Below are 27,754 nucleotides of genomic sequence, written 5' to 3'. Positions count from 1 at the left end.
CCGGGGAGCTCGGACTCCCGCCGGCCCCGTCTGCCCGCCCGTGCCTCCATCCCTCCCCGCCCCCCCGGCTGGCCGCGCCCGCTGCCCGCGCCGCGCAGGGGCGGTGGGCCGGCCGGCCGGCGCGCAGGCGGCGGGGGGCGGGCAGGGGCGGCGCTGCGGAGCCCCGGCTGGGCTCGGCTCGGCGCGGCGCGGAGGAGCGGAGCGGAGCGGCCGCGATGGGCGCCTCGGCGGCGGAGCGGCGGCGGCGGCGGCGGGGGGACCTGCTGCGGGGGCAGCTGGGCGCCCTCGCCGCCCTGGCCCTGCTCCTGGCCGGCTGCGCGGCCGGTCGCGGCGGTGAGTCTGCGCCGGGGGCCGCTCTGGGGGGCGGTGGGCCGGGCGCGGGGCCGCGGCGGCGGGAGGGGGGGTCACCTGCCGCGGAGGTGAGCCTTACCCGGGCGCCGGGGGAAGGCAGGGGGGAGGGGCCGCGCGGGGGCCGGGACCAGCCGGGGGTCCTCCACGACGGGAGCCCCCCTGCCCCGCCCCGGGCCGGTGCGGTGCGCGCTGGCGGGGGTGGCGGCAGCCGCCGGGAGAGGCGAGGCGAGAAACTTTGCGGGGGTCCGCGCCGGGGCCGGGGCCGCCGCATGCGTGCGGCCGCCGCCGGGCAGCGCCGGCGGAACGGGTCACCCCGGCTGTCGGCGCCGGGGTCCCGGCGGGGACGGGGCGCGCTGCCGCGGTGCAGCCGCCCGCGTGTCCCCGGTGGCCGCGGGGCAGGGCCGGGCTGGCGCGTGTCGCTGCGGGAGAGGGGGTTGGGGAGGGCGCCGGTCGCGGTCGGGCGTTGAGCGGCCGCCTCCTGCTTCGGCTCGGCCGGCTGTATGGGGAGGGTGATAGCGAGCGATTTGTATTTTGCATTGCAAATATGTGAGTGTAAGCAGAATTTACGCAAGGTTTATTTTCCTTTAAGTGAAGGAGAGTGTACCCCTCCGTGACTCGAATTTGCTTTTTAAACAAACAGACGTGTCTTAAGGGTTTTGCAGTGTCCAGCATGGTGTGAGGAATGCTCTGATCTTTAGGAAAGAGCACAAACACCAGTGAAGACTTGAACGCGGTTTTTCTTATGGGGTATAACAATGCTTGGAGGCGTTTTTAAGATTTGGGACTTCAGCGCCTTTAAATTAATCACTCTTTCTTCTTTTTGTACGTGTGTTCTAAAAGTTACACTTTTTTTCCATGAGTGGGGTGATTTCTTCTGAGAACTAAGGCCAGAGAAGACAGACATGAACATCGTTGTAAGTAAACAGGGGTATACGCATGTACTTAAGTATATTTAAGTCTACCCACACAGTATCTGCAGATGTGTGACACTGATACCAGTCCTTCTTTTACATAAACTTCAAAGCCTACTGGTGAGAAGGTTCTTCCTCTGGCATGCCTTGCTCCTCAAGCTGGTGGGGCCAGACCACTACCCTCTTCCCACTTTCTGTCGGTGGGAAACCAAACCACCTCTGGCCCGTACCCCGATGGAGCGGGCTGGCTGCTCACCTTCGCCACATGCTAAATTGTAGATTACGTGGCAAAGGCAAATTTCAGACCCGTTTTAAATGGGACATAGGGTGCCACCCTTCTCTCTGCAGGGTAGTGTGGATTCCCATCCTGTGTTTTACTCTCCTTGAAGGTGGTTTTCCCAGTGATGCGGAAGGGAGCTCCATTCACTGAGTAAAGGCAGTGCAGGCTGTAGAGGTCTGTGCTGCAGGTGAATTCATCTGTGCTTTGCTTGAATTGCCCAAAGCGTTCCCCAGCCAGGCACTGCTAACATTTGTCAGGGCTCTTACTGTATTGCTTCAGTTTGAGAGAGTATCTCATCTTATGATCAGAGTTAGCTCAGAATTAATCTGAGAGACAAGAAGTAGCATTTGGCGTGATAGGCATGGCACCCTGTGCGCCTGCGGCCACGCAGAGCGAAGAGCCGCAATGAGGAGATTTGTTTTACAGGTGCAAATTTTCCACAGTGCCCACTACATCTGCTTCCTCTTTGTGGGACCTAAGTGACGGGGCCCTCGGGGGAGCCTCACTGACAGCCAGCAGCCTGCTGCTCGCTGAAGTTTGTGTCGTGATTAGATAGGAGGTGGAATGATGCATTTTGATTTGGCGATTTAAATATTTCTTCCCATGTCAACATGTGCGGTTTAAGATCAAATACAAACTTTTGACTCAACTGCAGTGCTTTTATAGCAAAAGGCATCTCCCACCCCGCTCCCCTGGCAGGAGGCGGCAGCCTTACCCTGTGCTCCCAGGGTAGTTTTCGCTAGCAGAGTGGTGTGGTATGTGGAGTATACACAGTGTATGCCGCTGGTGCGCAGCTCACTCGCGTCCTTGATGCCAGAGGGGCTGACGGCAGCACAAAGCTGGGCATAGGTTTTGTTGGGGTGCAGTGGGGATGCTGGAGTGATCACTGCTCCTGTGGAGCCATTGCATCGAGGTGCGATCCAGCCCAGCAGCCGTTGGCTTGGATCACCGTTTTAGATTATGTGTTCTTGCTTTTAATGCTGCTGTTCTTAGTCAGTCCCCTTCCCCTCCGCCAGTCTCTGCTATGGCCTGGATCCAGAGGAGCATGGCCTGTCAAGTCACGGGTGACCTCTGTTTGCAGAGGGGTGTGAGGTGCCAAAGCCTTCAGAAAGCGCGTGTGCTTGCATCCACTGCAAGGAAGACTGGAGCTCTTCCTGAAGCGGCAGGTAACCACAGTGTTTTAATTGATGAACCCTCTGTAGTGGGCGGCTCTAGAGGATAGGGCGTGAGATCTGGGTTTCTGTTCCGGTGGCTCCCACTGCTTTTCTGGATGATTTAATCTCTCCGCGTCTCACTTGGCTGGGTCTCTAATAGGAGGTCTCCTTTTCAATTGGCTTTGAGATCTGACGCTAAACAATGTGTAATGACAAAGTGTTACAACGTTACGATGTTTATATGAAGATCCTTCCGAAGGTCTTTGTATTCCACAAGGCTCAGTCTTTCAAAAATAGATACAGTGCAAATTAACAAGAAATCCAAGTTCAGGGAGTTGATCTGGGTGGTGAAGGTGCGGCTGGGGTGCCTCCTCCCCTCTGCCAGGCAGCATAGATCCATGGTTATGCTCTGACATGCAAGGAAGTCACACGGGTAAATAAGAGGTGTAACTGAGGTCAAACACGGCCCTGCAGACCCAAAATACACCTGCCAGGCACTGGATTGCCATATGCTTTTTGGTCTGCTGCTGAGGGGACTGGAGGTGAAGGAAAGTTATAGGAACGCCTCCGTAACTCGGACAGCATGAGTCGCTCCAAAGCTCTGCCTGACTCTGCCATCCTCACAGGAAAAGCCAAAGCATGAAGTTTTCTTTCTTTCTTTCTTTTTCTCCCACCCTGCCCCCCCATCAGTCTGACTCAAATTCTGTCTTGCCTCCACTCCTCCCTCTATGAGAAACTTCATTATACGAGACCATCTTCCAAATTGTGATTATTCAGGTTTTTCAAGGGAGGCTTCTGAGTCAGGCCTTTGACCAGTTTACTCTCGTGGACAGCAAAAATAGCAGGGGCATCAGTCAGTGGGATTTTTCTTTTCTTCTTTCTGTGTGCCTGCGTTTTTGGCAGGGTGGTAAGGGAAAGCTGGGTCTAATTCTGCAGCCCTTACTCATGGGGATGGGCACGTCCAAGCAAATGGAGTTGCCTGCATGATTCAAGCATGGAAGATTTGGGTTGCTTTTAAGTCTTGTTTTAACTTGACGGGAGTGCAGTGTTCAGAATGGTGGAGCAGGGCCTGCCAAGTGCATTTTGACTTGTTCTGAGACTTACTCCAAGTCCAAAGCTCAGTCTGATTTTTCCAGGACTGAGGGCTTCCTGCTCCTTCTTGCGGGCTGCAGAAGGCTGCGAGCATCTATGTCACAGTAACACGCTTACAGAAAGTCTCTAAGCCGTCCTGGGTGGCGTGATGGGCAATGGGGAGCAAAGATCCCAGCGTGTCCGCCTCCCAGCCCTGTGCTAGCTGGAGGAGCTCACGGGACTGGAATGAACCACGCAGGCTGTTTCCTCCCGACTGCTTTGTCTTGTCACTGTCCCTGCCTACTGCAAAGGGCTTTTCCTCACAGATCTCCTTACCGCCAAATTAGCATGGAAGTACTTTGGTGTGACAGATCCCAGTCCTCTAGCTGGGAATTAAGTGACAGCTCCCCAATTTCATTTGAATGTTTTTGTTTGTGCAAACCAAGAAACCCAAACCGAATTTTAGAGGTCGTGCACTGAAAGCACAAAAGCAGTTGTTTTCCTCACCTCTTCAGTGAAGCGTAATCCTAGCTTCACTGAGAGTAATCCTAGCCCAGATGTAATGCTGTAATCGTTGGACCCCTGGATATGGGAATTTACCCTCATAAACTAGGGAGAGGCATCAGGCCAGAGCGTGGTATGCGACCTCTTTGGCAGGGAGCTTGTTTGGCCTTGCAGGAAATGACTTGTTCATTTATTTAGTACTCATTCAAGGTCCTGCACCAACAGCTGACAGAGGCTGAGGTCTTCTATCAAGCAGCTTGCAGCGCGGGGAGCAGCAGGGATGAGGCATGCGGCTCTGCTTGGAGGGAGCAAGGGGGAACATGCTTAAAGATGTGCTCAACTTTCAGCACCTGCTTACGGTACTGATGGAGCAGGGCTTGTGCGCCTGGCTGTGAATTTGGGCTTGCTGCGGGATCTCCCTGAAGAACTGCCTTGGGAATGTTCAAATCTCCGTACCTGCCGGTGTTTGGGGTCCACTTAATTAAAACATTATGAAAGTGTGGGGACGCGTGCCAGGCTGGTCGGCTTGCCAAAGCTGGGTACCCGAGGTAAACTCCAGCACGCCCCTAAATTCACGGGGTCTTGGTCCTCAGGATGTGGGTGCGGGCTCCTTGGGAGCTCCCACCTCGGCAGGGCATGGAGGCAGAAGGTTGCTTCCCTCCCCAGCTGTTCAAACCCGGACAGAATGCGAGGCGGTGAATAGCAGAAAAACTCCGTGATCGTCATTTCTTTAGTGCCTGTTAAGGGAAGGTAGGCTCGTGGCTCTGGGGCTGCCCGGGCTGATCTAACTGCAAATGCTCTGTCCTGCCCTCGGTGCTGCTTGTGGCTGCTCCTGCCCACGTTGCCTCCTTGTGCATGGGCTCCTGCATTTTGCGGGCCCTTAGCTGAGTCTCCAGCAGCTAACACAGCAGAAAACTAGCTTAGGATAAATAAAGGACTTTTTTTCTTTTTTTTTTTTCCCTCCCCCCCCCCTTCAGATTAGCACACTAAAATGACTTGGTGAGGGTCTTAACAAGCTGTAGCTGAACAGAGAGCCCCTAGGTGGTGGCCGTGGTCAGAATGGCAGAGCTCATGGGAAGGTGGGCATGGTTGGTTGGTTTTTTCTAAGCCCTTTTTTAGTACTTCCCTCCTGCTGCTGATCTTGAATGGTCCTTAATGTTGGGAAGGCTGGCTTGTCACGCTGTCCATTTTTGGTCAGATTCTCAAAAGGAAGGGCTCAGCTGGAGCTGTCATATATTCATGTGGCAGGTACTTGTGTCTCTAGCCTCCTGGGAATGAGACTGTGAAAAAAATGATCTGTCCCTGGATGGGAAAGGGTCATTCGGGAGATCAGCAGCCATCCCTGCAACAAGAAAACTCCCTTCACCCCTGGAGCTGACCCTGCTTCTAAGTGTTAGTCTGCCCCAGGGCATTTTTCTCTGTTTTGTTTCTGTTCATTCTTTAAACTGATGGCAACCCTATGGTAGCTAGAAAAATACTCTTTTTTTCTTTCTCCGCTTCCCCCCCCCCCATCCCGTTACTGTGCCTTTGGAACAGTTTAAATTACCCTTTCTCGCTTTCCTGTCCACAAGGAAGCATAGCAAAACTGAAAATTCATAGATTCTTCCCTAAGATAAGACTTGAAGAAAAGAGCCAGGTCTCATGAAACCTGTCACTTAAAACTTTGGAGTTTGTTTTTTTCAAATGAAAGCCAAATGGGGTTATGGAGCATAGAGCCTGAGGGATGCATCTTGTTACTGTCGTTACTTGGAAGCCAGTGCAACTTCTTTGTGCGATTTCTGCAAAAATACAGGTTTCTTCTGCAGACTCAGTGATCGTATGCTGCGCTGCGGTGGGAGCTGCACTTCATTGTCACAGGCTGTGCTTTCCCACCTGTTCTGAGGCACACTGTTTTTTACATCTGGCAACCAGGCAGCTGAGTTGAAGTCATGCATTTTTGGAGAAAAAAAAAAAAGGGGGGGGGGGGGGGGAAGAAGAGGTGTTTGCTTTTTCCAGCCTTGTTCTCCTGCCCTTCTCTAGACCAGTCTTTAAGCATGGGATTTTAGAAAGCATCAGGGATTTTCAAAAGCTTTGTTCTGCTTTAAGTTTTACCTTTAATATCACCACAAGTCAGGTCGAACCGATGCAGAGAGCCACTGGTAACCTCATCCTAATTTCTTTCCACTGGTGTGGCTTTATGGGAAGAAGCAGTGGAGCAGTGGGCATGCCCTGGTGTGGGCAGGATGTTTGTAGCCTTGCCACTTTAATCATTATGTCCTGTAGACATGCTCTTAGAAGAGTAAGGTTACAGGTGAGTAAATCTTAGTGGCTGGTCTGCAGTAGAGCTGCATTACTCACAGCATCAAAGGGAAATCCTTTGAAAATGGAAGTGGTAAATGTGTGTAATTTGCAGCTTGTGAATGGACTTTTGGCTGACCCTAAAGGGATGAAGGTGTGTTGCCTCTGCAGAATAGTTGCTGGACTGTCAGACTCCTCAAGCTCTGAACAGCCTGTCCATGTGTTATTTACTGCCAAGGGCATCCTGACTCGGGAGTTTGCATTTAGCTACTTGAAACCCCTAGGGCACAGTTCCATCTCCCTTTGTCTTGTCTCCCAGCAAAGTTTATGTTATCTTCTCTTGCATTCGTCGAGATGGAAGGTCAAGTCTCCACGGCAGTCGGAAAAGTGCCTATTCAAGTGAGACTTAGGCCTGATTTTGTCAGCTTGGAAACTGATAGCAATGGAGCTGCGGTTATATGGAGTTGGCCATAGGATGAGCCCACTGAACCTGGGGATTTTGGAGGGTGTTGAGCCCTCCATTGCTTTGGCAATGGAGCCAGCTACATCAAAGGAGCATCTGTAAGACATTAAATATGTGCGGTCAATGTGTCCGTACCATAGCATGGCTGGATTTCAGCTTAACACTCAGATTTAAAAATAAAATGGGTGCAACCTCTAGATGCCAAGCTTTTCTTTAGGAACAGGCTGAGAAAACTCTGGAAACTAGGGGCTTTCTGAGTGTTGGGGGATAAGGAAGACGAGGAAGGAAAGGGAGCAGGATGGGGTGTTGCATTCAGCAACAAGGGCTGATGAATAGAAGCCCACAGTAACTGGAGGTGACCTGAGACTGGATTAAAAGGTGAAGTTTGATGTGGACTGGAGATGTTTAAGCTGAATTTTTTTGGCAGTATCCCTGAGACTAGGAGCACTGCACCAAGGGCTCCAGGGGGAGGGCCTGGGTCTTGGTCTTCTGAAAAAAAAAGAAGGCACTGAAGAGGAGTCCAGATGTGGTGTCCAGGGAGGAGGCTGTGTGGGACAGTACTTGCTGGGACTTTATTTGCCTTTTATGGACTTTTTTGGCTTACAGGGGCTGCTGAAGAGGTGTGATTGAACGTCATCTGCCTATAAGCCTTGCCTGCAAGAAGCAGATGGTCCCCCAGGTCCTGCCTTGGACCTGGAAACTGCTGGCAGGCCCAGAGGAGAGGGCAGCCTGCCTCCTGTGATGCCTCCAGTCCCATGTTGTCCTTGCCCCATGCTGCAGGCTGCCCTTGGCAACCCAGGTCATGGGTGCTGCATCGGTGGGTGTGAGCGTGTGTTCAGGGAAGGGGGATGTACCTTTCATCAAGGGAGAGCGCTCTTGTGCACAGGGAGTGTCAAAACTGGTCTGGAGGCACAGATTTCGTTGTTTTGGAACATTCCTTTGCCGAGCTGAGCAGCTGTGCGAAGTGGCTGAGATTCACAGTCTGGTCTGACCTTTCTATGCCTCCAGTAGTGTGTGCGGTACTTTGGCCACCAGCCATGTTTGTGTGTCCATAGGCAGTTAGGCCATGATCCAGGGAAAGAGTGCTTAACTTGCAGCGTGTGAAGTACTGCGCTTGACTTCAGTGGGCTCGTGCGCGTATGAGGTTAACCAGGTCCTTCCTTGCTCGAGCCGTTCCTCTGTCCGTGGCCTCTTCGGAGGAAACGAGGCAAGTAAGCGTGTTCTCAAGTTATCGAGTGGGGAAACTGAGAGGCAAGTTTGTGGGATGCTGGTGGCACAGGGATGACAGGCGCCCAGACGGAGCGCGGACCTGCAGATGGGTTTGTGCATCGGTCCACAGGGTGTGGACGTCTCCTGCCAGGTCAGCCCCGAGAAGTCTCCTGTGGCCCTGTGGTGGCTGAGGGATAAGAACCAAGCAGGCAGGGTGCTCTCTTCAAGCGCGGTGTATCTCAGCTGTTGCAGTGGTAGAAGAGGAGAAAGACGTGTTTGGGTAGTGCTGAGCATGCTCTTCTAAAGAGAACTTTGGTATGCCAAGGCTCATCTTCAGTATTCGCTCCTGCAGCAAGCATCACCTATCAAATGAGAACTGCAAACAAATCTTAATAGCTCAATTAGGAAAAAGCCTGTTAAAGTCCAAGAAAAGAATACTTTTGATATGCAAGCCAAAACCATGCTAACTGAAGTACGAACAACCGAAGGGTCTGCTATTAAAATAATTCTTATTCAGAGATAGACTCATCTGTTTTTTTTCCCCTAAGACGGCCAGAACATCCTGCAACATAAAGCAGGAGGAGAAACGAGCCTTACATGGGCATTCTTTTCTCCTCCAAGAAGATTTGCCCTCCAGTTCTCAGTGCACCTCTTCGTGATAGTTGCTTTGTATTTTGTTGCCAGCTCACAGGGAGAGCGTGACAGAAAGAAACCCTTTTAAAGGAGCGGTGCATGCACTGGGCCAGCACAACAGTTCATTTTATGGGAAAAGAAGCAAGAGCACAAGCCACGTCAGTTGACGTTACACACAATGATGTGTACTAAAAGGCTTTTGATTTCAGTTGTTAAGAAAAGAGTAGGTATGTATGATGTGTAACTCCGCAGGGTGGTGGCAAGTAGAATAGAGTTGTTAAATGTCTTGCTTCTGTGCTTAGTAAGTGCTGTGCCATACGGAAGCTGATGAAGATTCTGGCTGTGATGCTGCTTGCCGGTGTCCCTTCTGCTCCCTGCTGTGCCAAAGGGTGCCTTGGTGCTGCTGCAGGGCTGGGGACAGGGGATGCTGTGGAGCCATGCAGACAACAGCCTTACCAAGCTGCACAGCTGGGGTGGCATAAAGTCCTCACGGGGGTGTTGGCTGCTGGACAGCTTAGTGGACTGGTCCCTTGGCATAGCTAGCGTATAGTACTGTGGTTAAGGTCTTTTGACTGGGCGCAGGTTTTGCATCTTGGGTCTAGGTGAGCAGAGACCTTCCTGCTGCAGTATGGAGTGTACTGGTTGGCGCTGGCATTCTCACAAGCCCTGTTGTGAAAACCGAGCTAAAAAGACCCTTGTCTCAAAGAGCTTCCTTCCAACCCACCCAACTGCCCTATCGAGCTTGCTTGCCCACGGTACGCTTGTTCAACAGGTTACATCAGCTGTGCTTATAGCAAAGGTTTCGCTTGCCATGGACGGCTTCTCAGAAAGCAGTGTCGTTGGACGGGAGGGAGAAGGAGAAGAGGCAATGCTAAAAAACCCCCTTAAGTTAATTTTACTGCTGACAAAGTAAAATTAAATTATGAGTTTCTTGTTCTTTGGATTTATTCTTGCACTAAATCAGAGGAGTTGACAAATCAAGCTTGTTCAGAAGTTTTCCAAGAATGTGACTGAGTAACGTAAAAATCTCCTGAATCAAAAAACAATCCAAGGAAAGGTTGCAGGAGCCCTGCCTTAGCATTGCTCGCTGATGGGAGAGGCAGTCAGTGTGTTTCAGGGGGAAGCCCTATGGGCATGGGAGACCTCGGGAGCATCATTGTATGGCTTGGGGCTGCACCTCCCGCTGGGCTGAGGTCTGCAGGGACAGAGCTGTTGCTGTGTCTGGGGTGAGGGAGGCCGCTAAGAGGACTTATTCGGGAGGTACTTTCATAAAGGTTTATCCTGGGAATGAGTGGCTGCGTGCCCGGCGGTGACATGCCCAAGCACTGCCTCCCTGGGTGCCGCACACCAAGCCGTGGGCAGCTCGTGGCCAGCGGTGTCCCCTGGTGTGGTGCAACCTAGTTTCCCTCCTTCTCTCGGATTTCCTGGGCGTCAGCTGTTCAGTCAGGTAAAATACTAGAGTTTTCCAGTCTTAGGAGCTTCCTGTGACGAAAGGCACAAGATCTGGTGACTCCCAAGCCCCCTCCTGAAATCCAGCCTGCCTTCAGGCTGGTGTCAGGCATTCAGCTTCTTGGTGTGATGAAGCAGCCTTCCAACATGCCACTGGTGATGGAAGCAAGTTGAGAGAGAAATTTGGGATGATTTTGGAAAGAATGAAACTTAAGAGGAGAAGAATGGAAAAAAGTATCAGTCGCCACCCATTACTGTGTGCTAAAGTCAAAATCCCTAGGGATTTTGCATCAGCTAATACATAACAGACTGCAAAATGAAACAACAGTGTCCGTGGTTTTGTTTTTAAAGCCTTGATCGTAAGGCTATTTAAAAAAAAATAGAAAAGGCTTTTTGTTTCATTTTAGGTAGAAACGTGTATTTTCCAAGGGAGGCATGAGCTCTGTTAATCCCACTACCTGCCTCTTAGGTGCACATTTCCAAAGCATCTCAGGAGCAGGGCTGCGTGCCGGCTGGCAGTGCTGTTCGGATACGGAGGCTGAGGACTGTAGAACTGAAGTCTCAAATTGTTTAAATTGACTTTGGTGGCACAGTGCCAGCTGACACCAGCTGAGAATCTGGACAGAACAACTTGTCCAAGGTCACCTCACAGGCTAATAGCAGAGCAGTGAATTAAACTCAGGTCTGGAGAGTCTCATGTCAGGGTAAGTAAAGAACACATACAGCTTCTTGGAGGGTCCTGCCATTCTTAAAGCCTTATAAAGGAAGGACAGCGTCAGATACTTGATTCTGGTATGATGTGGAGTACTACCCTTTTGTGCCAGCATCTCTGGTTAAAAACAGAAACTTTTTTTTCTTCCCTATAGTATTATTTATTTCCTTAAAATACTTAGGAAAATTCCAGTTTGGGATTTTACTAGAAAGATGCCCTTGCTCTGAGCAAGGGTCTGTGTTGAGCTGGGCCAGGCTTATTTCTCAGAGGAGAAAGGCAGAGGCACTGCCGCGAAGCTTGTTGGCTTGTGCCTGCTGGGGCTTGTGTCTGCCTTTTTCAGCAGGCAGGGAAATATTCCCCAGGTGAGAAGAGAGAGAGCATGGTGTGCAGCTTGGACGGCGAGTGTGTGCACATCACCTGCTTGTAGGGACAGGCTGCCTTTTCAGTCATCTGCAAAGGAGTCTCTACAAACTTCAGCCATGGCTTAGTACGGAACGCCCCCTTCGAAACGTTTTAGGAGGTTTCTGTGCTAATGTCACCCTGACAGTACATTTAAGGGCTAGTCTAAAACCAGTCGAAGCAGTGGTAGTATTCTCTATTGATTTCAGGGGTGACAAAGATCCTATTCTTTGAGTCCTCGCTTGGTTTTGGAATTGTGTTTTCATTAGATGCATTTATTTTTCTCTGCTTTCCACGTTTCTGAATATTGAGATGGCACCATAGACCACTGTCTTCCTTGTACTGTTTTCTCTGGGGCGGGGGAAGGGAAAGCTCAGAACGACAGGGCTGTTCTAGCTTTGGCCATCTGGAGTTATTCCTTAAGGCCTGTTCGGTCAGACTCTCATCAGTGGTTTAGAATCATAGAATGGTTTGGGTTGGAAGGGACCTTTGAAGATCATCTAGTTCTGACCCCGTGCAATGAACAAGGACATCTTTGACTAGATCAGGTTGCTCAGAGCCCTGCCCAGCCTGACCTTGAGTGTTTCCAGTGTCGGGGCATCTACCACCTCTCTGGGCAACCTGTGCCAGTGTCTCACCACCCTCATCATGAAAAATGTCTTCCTTATATCTAGTCTAAATCTACCCTCTTTGGGTTTAAAACTGTTAGCCCTTGTCCTATCATGACAGAATGCGATATGTGTTTGCAGTGTGTTTGCAGCACACCTCCGCATCGTGGCTCCGTTTCCCTGTGCCTCCCTTGCCCGGAGGCTCCCCAGCAGCAGGTGTGTACAGGTCTGTGCTGGACCTGCACCGCTCGGACCCCTGGCAGCGCCTGGGTGGTGGTGCCTGCTGTGCCCCCCAGCCGAGGTAGAGCAGAGGGAGCCCGCTCCCAGCGGGGCACCGTGCTGCTGGGGAGGTGGGTGCTCGGCACTGCTGAGCTGTGTGCCTTGGTTCAGGAGCTGAGCAGCGTGCTCAGCGTCCGAGAGCTTGTGGTCGCTGTGTTTGACCAGAAGACAAACTCTGAAGCATGAGATTTCCCACTGTGGGTGCTAAACGTACGAGTTGGTTCTGTTAAGCAGTGAAGTTGCACAAAATATGAGTATTGATGATGATTGTGTTCTTTTCCTGTACATTACCAGGGCTCTTCAGAAAAGAGCTGAAACAAGTGCTCCCCAAATTAGAGTGTTTCCTACGTGAGCTGAAATGTGGGAATTTACAAGGTGCTTCCTCGTTGTGTCTAGAGATTCTTTTCTTATTCTCTTCTTCCCCACCCCCACCCCCCTTGCAAGTTTTCCAACAACCATCCTGTAGGTACGGATGCGGGAGAGAGAACTGGAGGACCGCATTGCAGCGTGGGGTCTGCCCCAGAGATGCGCAAGGCTGAACAGCCTGGTTCTTGCCGGAGGGAGCCCCCCCCGCTGGCTGCCTGCGGCGGGGCTGTGGGAGGGGACCCTGCTGGCACCCAGCAGGCAGGACGGGCAGGGTTCTGCCAGCCCCCTTACGTGGCTGCCGCCGTGCACCCGTCCCACCCGCGGGGAGCGGGCAGCCCTGTGCTGGGCTCGCCTGGGCCTTCAGCCCCGTGGGCTGGCAGGCAGGAAGGGCTGGCTCTGGGTGGGAGGAGGCAGGGACAAGGGACAACCCCAGACAGCTCAGTGGTGGCTCCTGTTGACTGGGAACATGGCCGTGCCAGCCATCCGGGGTTGGGAGGGCCCTGGGAGGCAGGAAAACCCAGGGCATCTCGGGGTGGTGGGCCGTGGCCTGGATCACGGTGCGGGGGCAGAGGGGGTGGCGTCCAGCGGTGCAGGCGCGTTGGAAGAGCCTGTCCGTCAGGGAAGCTGCAGCAGGACACGTCTCTTTTCTAAGGCAGGCGAGGCTGGCGGTTTTACTGCGGGTGATTGAAATGTGCCACTCTTCAGGTCTGTGATTCCCATGGCTGGTGGGCTTTGTCCCTCTCTTTCCTTATTACCAGATTTATTTCTAGATGTGTTTACTTACTTGTAATAAATATGAGAGAGAGATGTCCTGGGGCTTCCATATCTATTTGTTTGTAATTAAGGTAGGATTAATTGCTTGAAATTGTTTTTAAGGGCCTGTTATGAGATCAGCAGATAAGAGCATGGGATAAGATACATAATGAATACATTATGCTATAAATAATGGACACAGCCAGTGCACAGGCATCCCTGAAAGGTAATAGCTTATTCAATATTTAATTAAGCGGGTACCATAGGGAAGGTACTCTATGTCACTAAGGTAATTTTCAACCTGGCTTAGTGACACATGGATCAGTCTGAATGAGGGCAGAAACCTGCATGCAGCTGGGACCCTTGGTCGGCAACATTTATAGTAATCACAGGGAAATGCTTGTTGGCTGGAGAATGGGTGAGGAGGGATAATGTTGAGGGCCGATAGAGAGGAGGTGCTGATAGCACCTGGAAGATTGGTTGGAACTGGTGCTTTGCTCATTCTCTTGAGACCGAGTCGCTGATCTGGCAGCATAGGAAGCCTTATGCTTTCGTCTGCTTTGTAGAAGAACCAGGCTTTCCAAGAGGACGCCTGATGGATGATCTGCCCTGCTGTTGGAGCCCATTTGCCTGCAGCTAGCTTGTCATGGCAGCTCCAGACCAGATCCGCTTGCTGGCCACTGGCAGAGGACAAGCTTGAGTGGAGGAACACGAGCACCCTGAAACACACAAACTGCTGCATGTGGGATGCAAACCTTCACAGCCTTTCTTGAGCTCCTCATTGTGGTACTTCCTGCAGCTTTTGCTATCTGGTCTTAATTTCAGCTCCGCACACTGGGAATGAAAGAGATGCATTAGTGCAGGGAACTGAGTTTCGCTGGAAAGAAGGCACAGCATGAGCTATGAGGCCAGTGGCTGCCCTTCAGCGTGTTCTTATCTGTGATAGAAGTTGAGTCTTGTGGGCTTTCTGAACAGATACAGAAAAAGGGGAAGTACTGCTCATCCGCAAGGCCTAAATTCATACATTTCACATCTCCTCCATGCTCTCATTTAATTATGTTTTATCTCCCATTCTTATACTAGTTCCACTGCCATTTTACCCGTGCCAGTGCAGCAGGTAGTTAAATGAGATGCCTTGGTGCAAGACCTGGGAGATGTGTAAGGGTTGCAAAAGTCCAGCCTGCCCTCCTGTATATCTCTCCAGGTCTCTCTGTGGGGGTTTCTGCTTTGTATTTCCTTGTCTGGCTATCCGTGAGGTTTCCTGAATTTCACGGTATGTATAAAGAGTACTTTTAGGGAGCATATCCAGATTCAGTATGTGCAGGGGTGATGTATTCTCTGGGGCTGAGACCTTGTCTCCATGTTGTAAAGTGCCTAGCATGTTTCCAGCACTATGGAAAGAGTAAATAATGATGATTAAATTAATAACAGTTACAGATTTAGTGTTGTTGCAGGGAAACACAAGGGGAAAAGAGTTGTAAGGCAAAAAGAAGGGGGGAGAAATAGTCCTTTTAACTTGAAAAACATGTTTGTATTGAAATTAGACACAAAAGCTCCCTTTTCCCTCTTGCTTGTTTATTTTTTGCAAGACTCATTTTTTTTCTTTATCTTTTGTGGAGAAAAGCATGAAAAAAACCCCTTCTGCTCTTTTGTGATGGCTTCCCTATCATCAGAGATTTCTGGTGTTTAGATACCATACTGGGAACCAGGGCTTATGACATTTTTTTTCTTTTTTTTCTTTCTTTCCCGAAAGGGGTGGCTTATTCTTAGTGCTTGCAACACCCAGCTCACTGGAGGGACACAGCAGGCCTGTTCATCCATCATCCATGGCGAGGGTCATGTTCACTGAGGGAACAGGATCTGCTCCCACTCTTTGTGCGTTTCTCTGGTATGTTCTGTTTCTGGCTGTTCGTTACTTCTCCGCAGCTGCGGTGAGCTGGGGCAGCCTGAGGGCCGTGTCCTTCAGGGCAGCCAGCTCTGGGCTTTCAGCTTCCCCTGCCTTGCTGCTGTGGTGCAGGGGCTGCAGGAGCGACCCTCAGCCGGGCTGAGGGCGGTCGCAGAGGCTCTGGCGGGAGCTGGCATGGAGGTGCCGGAAAGCGGTGGAGTTGCCCAGTCCTGACAGACTCTGCCCTTCCTTATCTGAGGAACTCACCTTGCTGTGGTGGGTGGTTTTATACCCTTGGGACTTGGACACAAGTACTCGTCCCTGGCAGCCCTGAAAGCCAGACAAATCCCGGGCAGCATCCCCAGCAGTGTGGCCAGCAGGTCAAGGGAGGAGATTGTGCTCCACACTTGTGAGAACCCCCCCTGCAGCGTCGTGTCCAGCTCCGGGCCCCCCAGTGTCAGGGGGACACAGACCTGGTGGAGTGAGCCCAGAGGAGGCCACGAAGGTGACCAGAGGGCTGGAGCCCCTCTCCTGTAGGACAGGCTGAGGGAGCTGGGGCTGTTCAGCCTGGGGCAGAGAAGGCTTCGGGGAGACCTGGGAGCAGCTCCCGGTGCCTCAAGGGGGCTACAGGACAGCTGGAGAGGGGCTTCTTACAAGGGCATGTAGCGACAGGGCAAGGGGGAACGGCTTCAGCCTGAAAGACGGGAGATTGGGGTTAGATGTTGGGAAGAAATTCCTCACGGAGAGGGTGGCGAGGCACTGGCACAGGCTGCGTGGAGAGGCTGTGGGTGCCCCATCCCTGGGTGTTCAAGGCCAGGCTGGATGGGGTGTGGAGCAACCTGGGCTGGTGGAAGGTGTCCCTGCCCGTGGAGGGGGTTGGAATGAAGTGGTCTTCAAGGCCCCTTCCAACCCAAACCTTCTGTGATGCTGCAGTCCTGAGCTGTTTGGTGTCTGTTCAGGTAGCGGCGGTTGCCCGAGCTGCTCCTTGGGCACGGCAGAGGATGGGCGCCCGCCCAGGGCACAGGGCTGCCTGGCTGCTGTGCTCAGCCCAGAGCCCTGTGCTGCCCGCGGGGGTGTTTGGGCAGGCACGGCGGCCTTCTGCCCTGGGTACCTCGGGGCAGACGCTGCTTTTGGCGATAAGGTCTTTTCTGCTGGAGTTGCCCTGCAGCCTTGGCCTGCCACCTGTCCCGCTGACCTGCTGGTGGGCGAGGAGGGTGCAAACAGCATGGATTTGGGAATTCAGGGTGATTGAGCAGGCAAAGCTGCAAGGGCAATGCTTTTTAATATATTTTAGAAATGAACTGGGAGAAAGTCATGGTTTGTTTTTTTGGGAGAGGGGGAAGAGCTGCTCTGTTTCCTTTCTCAGCATGTCTTTATGGTATTTTCAGACTAAATTTAATTCTGCAGAATTGTATTTAGCTAAAAGTGTAATAAAGGAAAAAACAAACCAAAATAAAATACTTTATTCCAGGTTGATTGAACAGTTTCATCTGACCCGAAACCATCTTTGCTCCCACCATGTTAGCTCAGAATTAGGAGAGAAATATATAAATATGGGGGAAGGAGCAGTGAATGTCCAGCTTCTAAACAAAAAAACCCTATCAGACCCCAAGTATTTGCCCTTGTCGCATGGATTTGGAATACTGCTCATTTTTCACTGCTTTTAAAAAGGTAAATATCTCTTCCAGAGAATTACGCTGTTACTGCAACACATTACCCAAGCCTTCCAAGGAACAAGGATCTGTTTGATCACAGTGAGGATCTCAATTACTGCTTTTTCAGCCATGTAAGGTCTTGATTTCCAGGTGCAAGCAGCCACGGGATCTTGGAGCTGTATAAAAAGCAGCACGGCTGCTGATGGAAAATCAATTTAAAGTTATTTTTAATTCATTGTTGCTAATTTTTTCCTTGCTGCTTACCATGAAGGAAGAAAATTGTGATATATGAATTTGATGCGGTAGCCTGAGATGACCTGGGTGACTTGTGGTACAGCCACCTATAACTTACCCTCGTTGCTGTGGTTCTTGCCCTGTTTTCTTTTCTTCTGCTCAGAAGTCAGAGGAGCCTTTTCTGTTCTGCTCCATCCAAAGCCCATGTTTTGGACAGTGGCTTGTGGGGATTTTGAACAGTGCTTTTGGATTGCTGGGAGCAGGGAGGCTTGCTAAATTGAGTTGAGGAGGTTGCTGACACAAGATGGGAGCTGAGAGAGAGTTTTGGTGAAATGCGGAAAAAGGAAAGTGCAGGGAGTCTGAGGGCACTTTGGGGTTGCCTGGTGTCCCTTGCAGGGAGTGGGGCAAGCAGTGTGACTGAGAAGGGGATGCTTGGGAAGGAGCTTGGATCAGGGAGAAGAACTGCCCTGATGATTTGTTAGAGAGGGGGGATTTATTGCCCATCTTCCTTTTATGCCTCTGAAAACTTCCTCTCTATTTATTAGAGGGAGGAAAAAAAATGTGCTGGCATCTACAGCAGGGTATTGCAAAGGGTATTGCTCTATCTACCCCTGAAATTCATCGGTACATCAGCCACAGAAGCCGTGGGAGGCAAAAGCAGAATTTGCTAGCCAGTATTATTAGGAGATTGTCCCATTTTTGGAATGTCACAGAGCAGAAGAAACAGGCAACAGCTCTGTCAGGAAAGATGTACTGTGCCAGGGCGCGGTGGAAATCATGCCTGGCAGTCAGCAGCTGCCAAGCAACAGAGATAATATCAACAGTGTCCAGACCTTCCATTTGTAACAGGTGAAATGTTAATGAAATGAGAGTGCCAGCAGAAGAGTTAAGATACCCCTGAGAAATGAAAGTAGAGAGTCAGGGTAAAAGTACCGAGTGCTGTTGCATAGATCAGTGGGAAGCTGTCACCTTGAGTGTCACGTGTGGTTTAAGCAGGGGCAGAGGAACATCCAAGGAAAAACTGAAAATTATTAGAGGCATGAAAAGATGATCATAAGAAAAACACTTTTTACTTTAGACAGGAGCTAAATCACAGGAGGCATGATAGGGAGATGTTAAAAAGTGGTATAATTTACCAGGTACTGAACTGTTTCTTTTGCTTTACACTTACGTGTAAAGCAAGAAGGGATCTGTCAATTCAGTGGTTAAGCTGCTATGAATAATAAAGAAAGCATAAATTTCTGCACAAACTGGTAATGGGCAATCAAGGAGGCCTTGGAATATTCACATATCCAACGACGATTTTTAGCACAAGACAGTGAACTGGAAATTTTACCTTCAGTTAACTAAGCCTCAAGCCAGTGCTGTTCAGGACGGTAGAGAAGTGCACGCAGAAATCCATGGGTTCTGCTGGAGTCTGTGCACTACCTAAAAGGGAGTTCAGCCCTATGGTCAGTCTGAGGTAGAGGTGTTTTACTGACCTGGAGAACTAATAGACCTTAAAAGAGCTAGCTTTTTAATGGTTAGTTTTTTTTAAAAAAACCTCCTGTTTATTTATAAATAAAAACCTGTATCAAAATGCCTGTTTTATAAGAACATAAAATGTCACAGAGCTCATAAATTTAGAGGAAAAAACAATGAGACTTTTTCAGCTAACTTTTCCCCTGCTTTCCTTGGGTACAAAGTGCTAGTGCTTTTGGCTTTATTTGTAACTTCTGCAGAAGTGAAAAGACAGGTAAAATAGGAGCGTGTGCACTCTGTATAAATAGTTACTTAAAATCAGTTTTGGGGAGACTTCTCAATCTTTGAAGCAAGTGAGAAAGGAGAAGCGTGCTCAAGGTTGAAGCATCCTCTTGGTGGCTAGCCGAGCACCTTTGGTAATCAGGGCACGTGATTAGCGTGGGGGGGGGGTCCAAGGCTGATGCAGTAAATAACGCACTGCTGGCATGTCACTCCTTCACCTCTGATGGTCCCTCTCCTGCAGTGTGCCCTGGTCCTTGCTGCTGCTGCACCGGCAACAAGGGGTGCTGCTGCTTATGGGGAACAAAAGTTAATGCTTATTGCCATTGAACTGGTGAGCACGAGAGGAGCCCTGAGTCCCTTAACAGAAAAACTCTTAGTTTGTGCCACGTGGCATCTGAATTTCAGTCTGTCCTGGTCACGGCAGTGCCTTCCCAAGCCATGCTGTGTATGCAGTGGTGCATTTAGTTGGCACATCTCGCTCCTGCTATTAATTGGAGAAACAGGTCTTGTGCAGAGCTGAAGCAGGCAGGGGATGAAATTGGCGATGGAGCCAGTGAGCATCTGGTTAAGGTCCCAGCAAGTCTGTGGTAGTCACAGTACGGCCTCATGCTCTGGCTGCAGGCTCCAGCCTGTTTGTGGCTTACCTCCACGTTGCCTAGCCTGGGAGGGGAGTATTGATGGTATTGCTGCAAGCAGCAGAGTATTTCATCTCTTGCAAAGATAATTTTCTGTCCTTTGAGCTTTGCTATTTGAAGCGCTGCAGATAACCGGGTGCTGCCCAACACCTGTGCCCCCCAGCGGGGAGGTGCACAGGGTGCCGGTGGGTGCTGGCCACAAGCACTGGATGCTCTGGGTAGTGGCTGTTTGCAGCTTGCTCCTCGTTCCTGGGTGCCTCTGCAGAGGTCTGTGGAGTGGCACCAATCTCCAGCTAGGTAGGACCATCACCTGGCTTCAGTGAAAGCTTGATGAGCAGTCACTGCTGTGAGGGGGTTTCTACAAAGTGCTGCCTGACCTTAAAGTTCTCTTTGCCTTCAGTGTGGGAGCAGAGGAAGACTCAAGCAGAATGCATGTGGAAATCTCACTTTCAGATGGCAGGTAGCTTTTCAGAGTTAAAATAACCCCCAAGTCACATTTTTCACGTTGTGCTGTGAGAGCTGTAGAGCTGTTGCTTGACCTTCAGAGTGTGCTCTGGGTTCCCAACCGGCAGCTGAGCTGCGTGTGGAGCACTGCTCCCAGCTGCTGCTCCTGAGTGCCTGTGATGGCTGAACCTTCTCGGGCCCCTTGGTGGGCTCCTCTGCTCTTTGCTGGGAGAGAGCTGGTGAGCTGTTCCCTGGAGGTGCACGGGAGCTGTGTCTGGCTCGGTGGGGAGGACTGGGAGCTGAGATGGTAGGCGTGGGGTGGCTGTGTTGTTCTCAGATGGGTGCCCAATCTTCTGCCTTGTTCCTCTGAGCATGCGTGTGAGGGAGGAGGGGTACAGAGGCAGTATTCTGTGGTACCATGAGGTGTGTTTGAGGTTGGGGCAGGTCTCTGGGCTCAGAGTCAGCCTCTCTGATGTCCCTGAAAGGGTCTTCAAACTGACAGAGAGGAGGATCGGTCTGAGTAAAGACCATCTGTGTGGTCACTGCTGGTGGGAGAGCAGGACAGCTTGTAGTTCATCCCTCCAGCCCTGCGATCCTTCTCCAAGACCAGGCTGGATCAGTAATCAAGGTTGCATTTCTTTCTGTAGCGGAGCACAAGAGATGTTTGGGGTAGAATAGTTGTGTCTGGGGGTTTTGCGGGGGCTGCTTGTTTTTTTTCTGCTGGTGGTCACATGGAAAATGGTAGTAACGGAGAAGGACACTGGTGTGTGTGTGTGGTGAGAGTTAGATGTTGTTTCTGCCCCTTTTTGGCTGTCTGCAGGAGCTTGGGTTCAGGTGTTGCTGCCTTGCCTGTTAGCAGAAAGGTGAGGTGAGGTAGTGGTGGCCCCCTGGAGCTCCTCAGTCCTGCCTCAATAAATAATGAAGGCAGACACAGCAGGGGGGCAATAGGTGCTTTACCAGGGTGGAGGATGGCTAGGTGCTGTTCTCTGCTCTGGCTGAAACTTAATGATGTCTCCCAGAGGGGCAGCTTTCCTGGGAAAATCTTCCCAGGGAAGTGGAGCCTGACTTAGGCGATGGGGAGAGCTGTAGCAGCATTCCTGCTCCACGTCACCTGGGGAGGGGTCGAACCTGCCACTGCCCTGTCCCTGCTGCATATTCTGGTCTTGGGGCCATGAGGCACCAGTGCTGCTGTTACCTTGGTGTTGGGTTTTTTGGTTTGGTTTTTGTGGCTGGCACTTGAGTCACTGTGTGGGGGTGAAACTGAAAAATCTGAAGTACTTCATTTGACCAGAACTATTTTTTCTGCTCTCCTTTATGTAATTTCCATGGAAGTGGGAGAAGGCTTGGGGATGGGGATACAGGACTGCAGAGGACTGTTGCTATTGCTGGTGATGGAGTTTTATGGAGGGGCTGGTAGGGGAGGAGGAGGAGGTGGTGGTGATGGCAGCTTAGCTGGGAAGGTCTGGGAGCTGTGCTGTGCACAAATGCCAACTGGGCAGCAAGGTGTTAATGCAGGTAGGCTGCAGTCACCTGGAGAAGTGAGGGGTATCTAGAGCAAACGTAGTTGTGAGTGGCTGAGCTTAATGGCTGTTGGCTGGGGAGTGAGTCTTGAGAAATTAATTACAAGATCTGGGGTAGGAGAAGTCCTGCAACTCTTCATCTGCCATTGCCACCAGACTTTTTCCACAGGGATTTGCAGGAGTGGCATGGGGTCAGGTGCTGTTCAGCAGCAGGGTATCCATCTGGGCTTTCTATCCAGCCATGTCTCCCATTGCATGTCCTGCTTCACCTGGCAGATGTCCCGGTGCTCTGGCAAGTCATGCTTACCATGAAAACACTTCTGCAGTGCCTGGTTGCTCTGGGACCTTTAGGTCACCTCTCTCATTACTGTTTGCAAGGCTGTGGGGTCTCTTCCTTAGCTGTTGCCTTTGTCTGGGTGGTGGATCTTGGGGCTGGGAGGCATGTGGGGGCAGAGAGCTGCCGGTACCTGGTGGTGTTGCTCCTCCTGTGGGGCTGCTCGCCGGCCAGCCTGCCTGTGGTCTTCCTCGAGCGAGCTGCTCTTTCCCTCCATACCAGAGTCTTCTCCTGCACTGCCACCTAATTAGCTTTGGAGGTCTTTGGTGCGGGGACCCTCTTCTGCTTGTTAAGTGCCTGTAACTTGGCTCTGGCCTCTGTGCCCTACTTAGGTTATACAAGTATTTGCAACGGTCGTGGATCAACAGTGCCCTTCCCCAACCTTTCTGCACCTTTCCATGTAGGTCGGTATGTGTAGAAACACAGGTGAAATCAGGTGTAAGGAACAGGCTGCTTGTCAAAGCCAGGTATAGGGTTTCTGGTCCATTCCCCATCCCCCGCCCCGAGGATGCTCTATTTATGGTCTTTGCTGCTGATGATTTTGAAAGGAAAGCATCTCCCAAATCAGCCTACAAAGAAAGATAATCCATTTATGAAATGCTTATGCAGTCCTGAGCTCAGATTATGCTGTGACAGTCTGTGGCAGATCTGATTGTGCTAGGAGAAACCCTGCCTGGACACTTAGCGGCAGGTCTGGGGGCCAGCAGGACAGTGGTGTGGAGGGGCAGCGCTGGGGTGATGCTTTAGCTAAACCTTGCCCTGCTGCTGCTCCCCACCTCTGCTGCTAGCTTAACACAGGAGCTTGTGCTTGGTTGTTCCAGCTTTTTTTCTTCCTCAGACATATTTCATTGTTGTATTCACTGTAGGAAAATTTTAGGGAGAGACAGATAGGTCAGTTAGCTGAAAGGTGTGTGTGTGAAGCCAAACCCTGAAAACCTGAAACTGCCACCATCAAAACAACAGATAAAAGGGCACAGACAAGAGAGGAGGGAGGGCAAGCATATTTTGGAAAAGCTGTCCTATTTTTGGCTTTGGCCAGCAGAATCTAGCAGTTTGCATAGCAAGTGGTTTACTGTCAGTGAGAGCCAAGGATACCTGCCAGCTCTGTGAAGCTGTTAGCAGCGATGCATTGTGCTTGTGAGAGCGCGCGGTGACAGATCGTCCCTTCGGCAGGGCCGGCCTCTGGCCTGTCAGCCCTCTGCCACTCCAGCTTGCTGCTCACAATCACCTTTCACCTTCGCTGAGTTTCTGTGCTTCAGTGTTATTGGGCCAAATCCTCTGCTGCTGAATGAAAATCGGCTTCTGCACCAAAGTTCAGGGAATTATCCCAGTTTCCCCCAGGTGTTGTGTCTGGGTATTTTTTAACACCTACCCACCCCACTGCCCCCCTTCCCGTTAATCTAAAGTTGTCTCGTTTGCTAACTCAACCCTGTCTTGGGTGGGAAGGGCTGTGGTATGCTCATGTTGAGTTACTGCTGTGCGCCAGCCTGCTCCAGGAGAGCTTTCTGCAACTTTTCCTTAGCAAACCTCAAGACCCAGGTTTATCCACTCATCTTCCTCAACTTGTTTATTGTCATTTTCCACTAGTTATAGGGTAATGGATGTTTATGGAGGCTGGTATGCAATGACCTGGTCACTTCCTGGCCAGCTTCATAAAATGACCACCTGATCTCAATGATGGGGGTGTGGGGGTGTGTTTGTTTTTTAACCAGCAGCGTGGAGAGAAAGATGCTAGTAAGTCTTTCCTGTGGCATATGCTTAGAGGAGAGGCTGTATGTATGTGTTAAATACTTGGCCTGGTGGTTAGTGTGAGCTCGCTACGTGTGCTAGTTGTGCACATGGACAGCGCAGGGGCTGCTGGTGCTGGTGCTGTGCAGAGTGGCGTCGCCTCCCCCTCTAGACCCGCTCAGTGCTACTGGACCAGGAATACAAACAATCCTAACGAAGGGGCCAGTTGCACTCACTTTTGTAACAGTAAAAAGATTTAAAAGGATTTTCTTAATCTGTGTAGGTGTGTAAATAGTGTTTGCTGGGGAGCCACGTGGCTGACAGGTAACTTCACATCAGTGTAAAATTCTCATCTCCCCTGACCTGTATCCTGCCTTGGAAATTAGTTTGGGTGGTCTTGTCTCATTCGGTTGTCCAAGGTGTGTTGGCTGGCTGTGAGAAGGGCCCTGTGCTGAGAACCACACCAGGCTGCTTTGTCCCTGCTAGAAGCTGGACATCTGCTCTGAGGTCCCGCTGAGTTACTGGCTTGTTGGGGTTCCTGTGCTGAAAATAAAGATGCTTCTCTGAGATCAGTGTGTAATTGGGGAGCATCGGGATGTTGTATAGCATTGTAAAACAGTGCTCTTCATGCTGAAAAGTGCCAGTAGGTAGGATGTGTTTAGCTGTGCTTCTGCAGTGCTCTAAGTTGTAAACTCCAGCCAGAGCCATCTGGAATGGCATAAGCAGCATTCCGTTTCCCATGTGGAGATCTGGGTCACACACAGAGTGTTTTCAGAAGTTCTGAGCAATTTGAGCAGTTCTTCTTTCTACTCTTTCACTTGAGTGGTCATAAGTAGAACAGATCGGGCTAGAGAGCCCGTTCTCCCCAGGCTGCCACACCACAACCTGGCAGGGACCAGAGCTCCCAGCAAATGCACGCTGGTGTGCGCCCTCTCTTACTGAAAGAGATGGAGCCGGTGGAAATGCACTGTCTGCATTGTCTTACTTCTATTATGAAATGTATTACAGGCACAAAGACAGGGAAAAATGACTCCTATGCTTGTCCATGTGAATATCTCTGTGAGGAAGCATAAACAAAGCTCTCCAGAACCTGGGTTCTGAGTCTATAATGTAAAACTGGTGCTGGGTAATTGGAGTTGTGGAAAATAACTTCTGGTGGTGTTCGGTGCTTCAAAAAATAATTCACCCACTTTGAAATATGCTGTGGTACAGAACTTTGGAAAAACTCTTTACTGTAGAAAGTTTTTAAAGATGTCATTATATTATTTTATTATAAAGCCAGCAGCTAAAACATTAATAAGAAAAATGTCTAATCTATATACTGGCCTGAACAAAATGACAGTGTAGCTAGTGCAAGACATTTAGTAGTCTCTGCTGAGGGGGGGAAAAAAAAAAATCTTCAACATGTTTCCCATTAAAAATCATCTAATACTGAATAACGTTTCTGAATAATGCTTTTTGAGAAAGAAAACTGTTAGCTTTCTTTTTATAACTTTTCCTTGGAAAGAAGTCTTGCTTATTCCGTGGTGTTATCGTAGCCCCTCTGTGGAGTGTCAAATTTTTGTTCTACATTTTGCTGGCTGTGATTTAGTACATATTGACACCAAAGGACGAGGCCCTTGTTTGATGGCATAAGGGCTCAGGCCCACAGCCTTTGACAGCTGGTGTGAAGCTTCGGGTCAGCGCAAGTTGTGCCTTAGAACAGGTGAATAAAAGATTGCAAGACACAATCTGAAGTGAGAAGCCAAGAGCACATGTCACAAAAATCTGGTCTCAAAGAGAATTTGTGATTGTTGCATCTGCCTTTTTGAAACTGTTGTGAAGATGTGACTTTGTAATAGTTGTAGATCATATTATACTTGAGCCTTTCCCAAGGGTGAGCCGGAGGTGCTGGTGCTCCTGCTGCAGGTGGTGTGGCAACCCAAGAGGGAATGTTGCTCGTACCTCCCCTCAAAGGGTCCATGGAGGCCAGGGTGGGTCGGGCCACCTGGCCGTGCTATGCTGTTCCTGCAGCCCCGTCATGGTGGGATGTAGAGTCAGGGTGATGTCCCCACTGCTGGGTGCTGCGGCGCTTCTTGGTGGTGGTGGCTCTGCCTCGTGCCAGCACCTGAAGCAGGGAGAGATGCTGCCTGGCCGGCATGGTGGTGCCCCTTGCATCCAGCAACGGGATGGGCGAGGCCCCTGTGTTACAGGCAGCCATGTGCAAAGGGTTAAACCGCAGCTGATAGTCGGTTCCTCTTTCACTGAACCTGCCAAAACACCAGGCAAGCCTCTGAGTTGTTTTCTGCCAGGGCTGGTGGGAGCCCTCTGGCCTTGCACAGGGAGCTGGTGCCAGCAGGCGGGGAAATGTGGACCCTGTTAGATTGCCGTAAAATGTCCTTGTTGGCAAGGTTAAAAATCTTGACGTGCCCCTGTCTTCACAGGGAAATCCCTGGAAGGCCAGACCTTTGGAAAAGTGTCTCCCTTCATCTATAACTGCTATTTTCTGTTGCTCTGTTGAGCCAAATGTGTTTTAGAGTGGAGATACCCAAGGCAGGATTTTGGGGTCAGTGGGTTGCAAATCCTGCTGTGGCACAGCTGACCCCACTTAAACCTGGAGGTACCAGCAGAGAGCTTTCACTGGTGTAAGTCACAGCCATACCATTAGCTTTGGCCGTGGACCGGTTCTGCTGCTATTTACACTGATTTCTGTGAGTGCTGAATGTAGCTTTTATAAACACTTTTACTGCCAAATGAAGCTTTTTCCCCTTCCAAAGTCATCACCTCAAATGACTTTCTTCTTCTCTCCCCCTTGCTTGGAAAAGTTTGCCATCTGAGAGAGGAAGGCGTTGTGGGAGTGGAGGGAGCAGGAGAGGTTTCTGCGGGAGCTTCTGGGCTGTGACAGCCCTTGCGGGTTCTCCCTTGTGCCTTTCCTCCATGCAGCAACGTGGAACAAAGCAGCGACTGCTTGGAGAAGGGTGTCTCTGCTTTGAAAACAGTTTTCAGTGTGTGGGACTGAAACTGCTTAGCTCAGATTACCAGAGTATGTTTATTATTACAGGAGATGTCCGATGTTGCGTTATTGCATGTGTTCCTTCTGAGAAACACGGTCTGTTTCTGTCACTGATGTTTGCATGTGTGTAACTCACAGTTTAAGCTCTTGCATGCTCACGGACTAAACAGCATTCTCTGAAGTTCATAAAGCATAGTAAGTACAGAGTGCTTGAAGCTTCAAATAATGTTTAATTTACCAAGTTAAACACTTTTTGCTTAGAACACAAGGGTGCTTTGGGCTGCCCGTGTAGCTGCAGTTCTTCCCTCAGGCACGCACACTGGCCAGCTCCTGCGTGTCTTGGGAGTGTTGGTACCAGTCCCTGCCCTTGGCCAGGGATGTGGTTCCAGGCAGCCCCCCTCCCACGCTGCCTGCCTGCCGGTACATGGCACAGGAGCTGCCCTGAGCAGGCTGTCAGCTGGGCAGGACAGAGAAGTCTCGGGCTGGCCACCTCACTCAGTGGGATGACTCAGAAAGCCTGAGGAAAGGGCTGGGACCTGCAGAAAACCTTTTCCTTTATCCCTGAGCACCCTCTGAGACATTACCTGAAGATTTGAATCTCTGTTACACAGCTCTTTGCTTGTGATCAGTCTTCAAAGTGCTGGAAAAACCTGGAAATAAGAGATTTAAGGGTGGGTCTGAAGCATCTCAAGCGCTGGGTGCAGGTTCCAGCCGTGGTGCTGTGGATTCTTGGTGTGGAGTAACGCCTGTCATTTGCTCCAAGCACCCTGGGTATGTGGCTGGCAGCTGCGTGTCCTTCCCAGCGAGGGGGTGGCCAGGCCCTGCCGCAGCCCCAGCGCATGCAGGAGTGGGGCCACAGGCAGTGCTGGTGGCCCGCGCCTGAGGAGCACCTTCGGCAGCAAAGCCCTTGTGAGAGAGCCTGTGTGCTGCTTGGTGGAGAGAGGGGGTAGGGGGGTGGACATCTCTCTGCAATGCTGTTTGTTGTTGGATGGGCTCAAGGTCTCTGTTGCAAGATAGCTGCCTTGGTGTTTGTGCCTGCCTGCCTGAAGCGGATGGCTTGGCGGCTTAAAAAAAGTGAAAAAAAATTTTCTTCTTCCTCCCTTGAAGCTGAAACTACATAGGAACTGACACATGGGCACGTGCTTTCAGCTAATTAGGCAGACAT

At 50.8% G+C, this 27,754-nt stretch overlaps 1 protein-coding gene across 4 annotated transcripts in view; it reads left to right on the top strand.

Annotated features, from left to right (window-relative positions):
* The first annotated feature begins 206 nt into the window (after positions 1 to 206).
* Positions 207 to 27,754, top strand: part of SLC24A3 (solute carrier family 24 member 3) — a 185,877-nt gene continuing 158,329 nt past the window's right edge. For all 4 annotated transcript variants that reach the window (XM_040612246.1, XM_040612245.1, XM_040612249.1 and 1 more), the window contains exon 1: positions 207 to 333. In XM_040612246.1, the coding sequence (XP_040468180.1) occupies positions 216 to 333 (118 nt within the window). In that variant the 5' untranslated portion in view covers positions 207 to 215. The remainder of the gene's footprint in view (positions 334 to 27,754) is intronic.

This window comes from Falco naumanni, chromosome 12, assembly GCF_017639655.2.
Source record: "Falco naumanni isolate bFalNau1 chromosome 12, bFalNau1.pat, whole genome shotgun sequence".
Lineage (NCBI taxonomy): Eukaryota > Metazoa > Chordata > Aves > Falconiformes > Falconidae > Falco > Falco naumanni.
The sequence above is the reverse complement of the archived record's forward strand: the minus strand, read 5'-3'. Positions and strand labels throughout refer to the sequence as shown.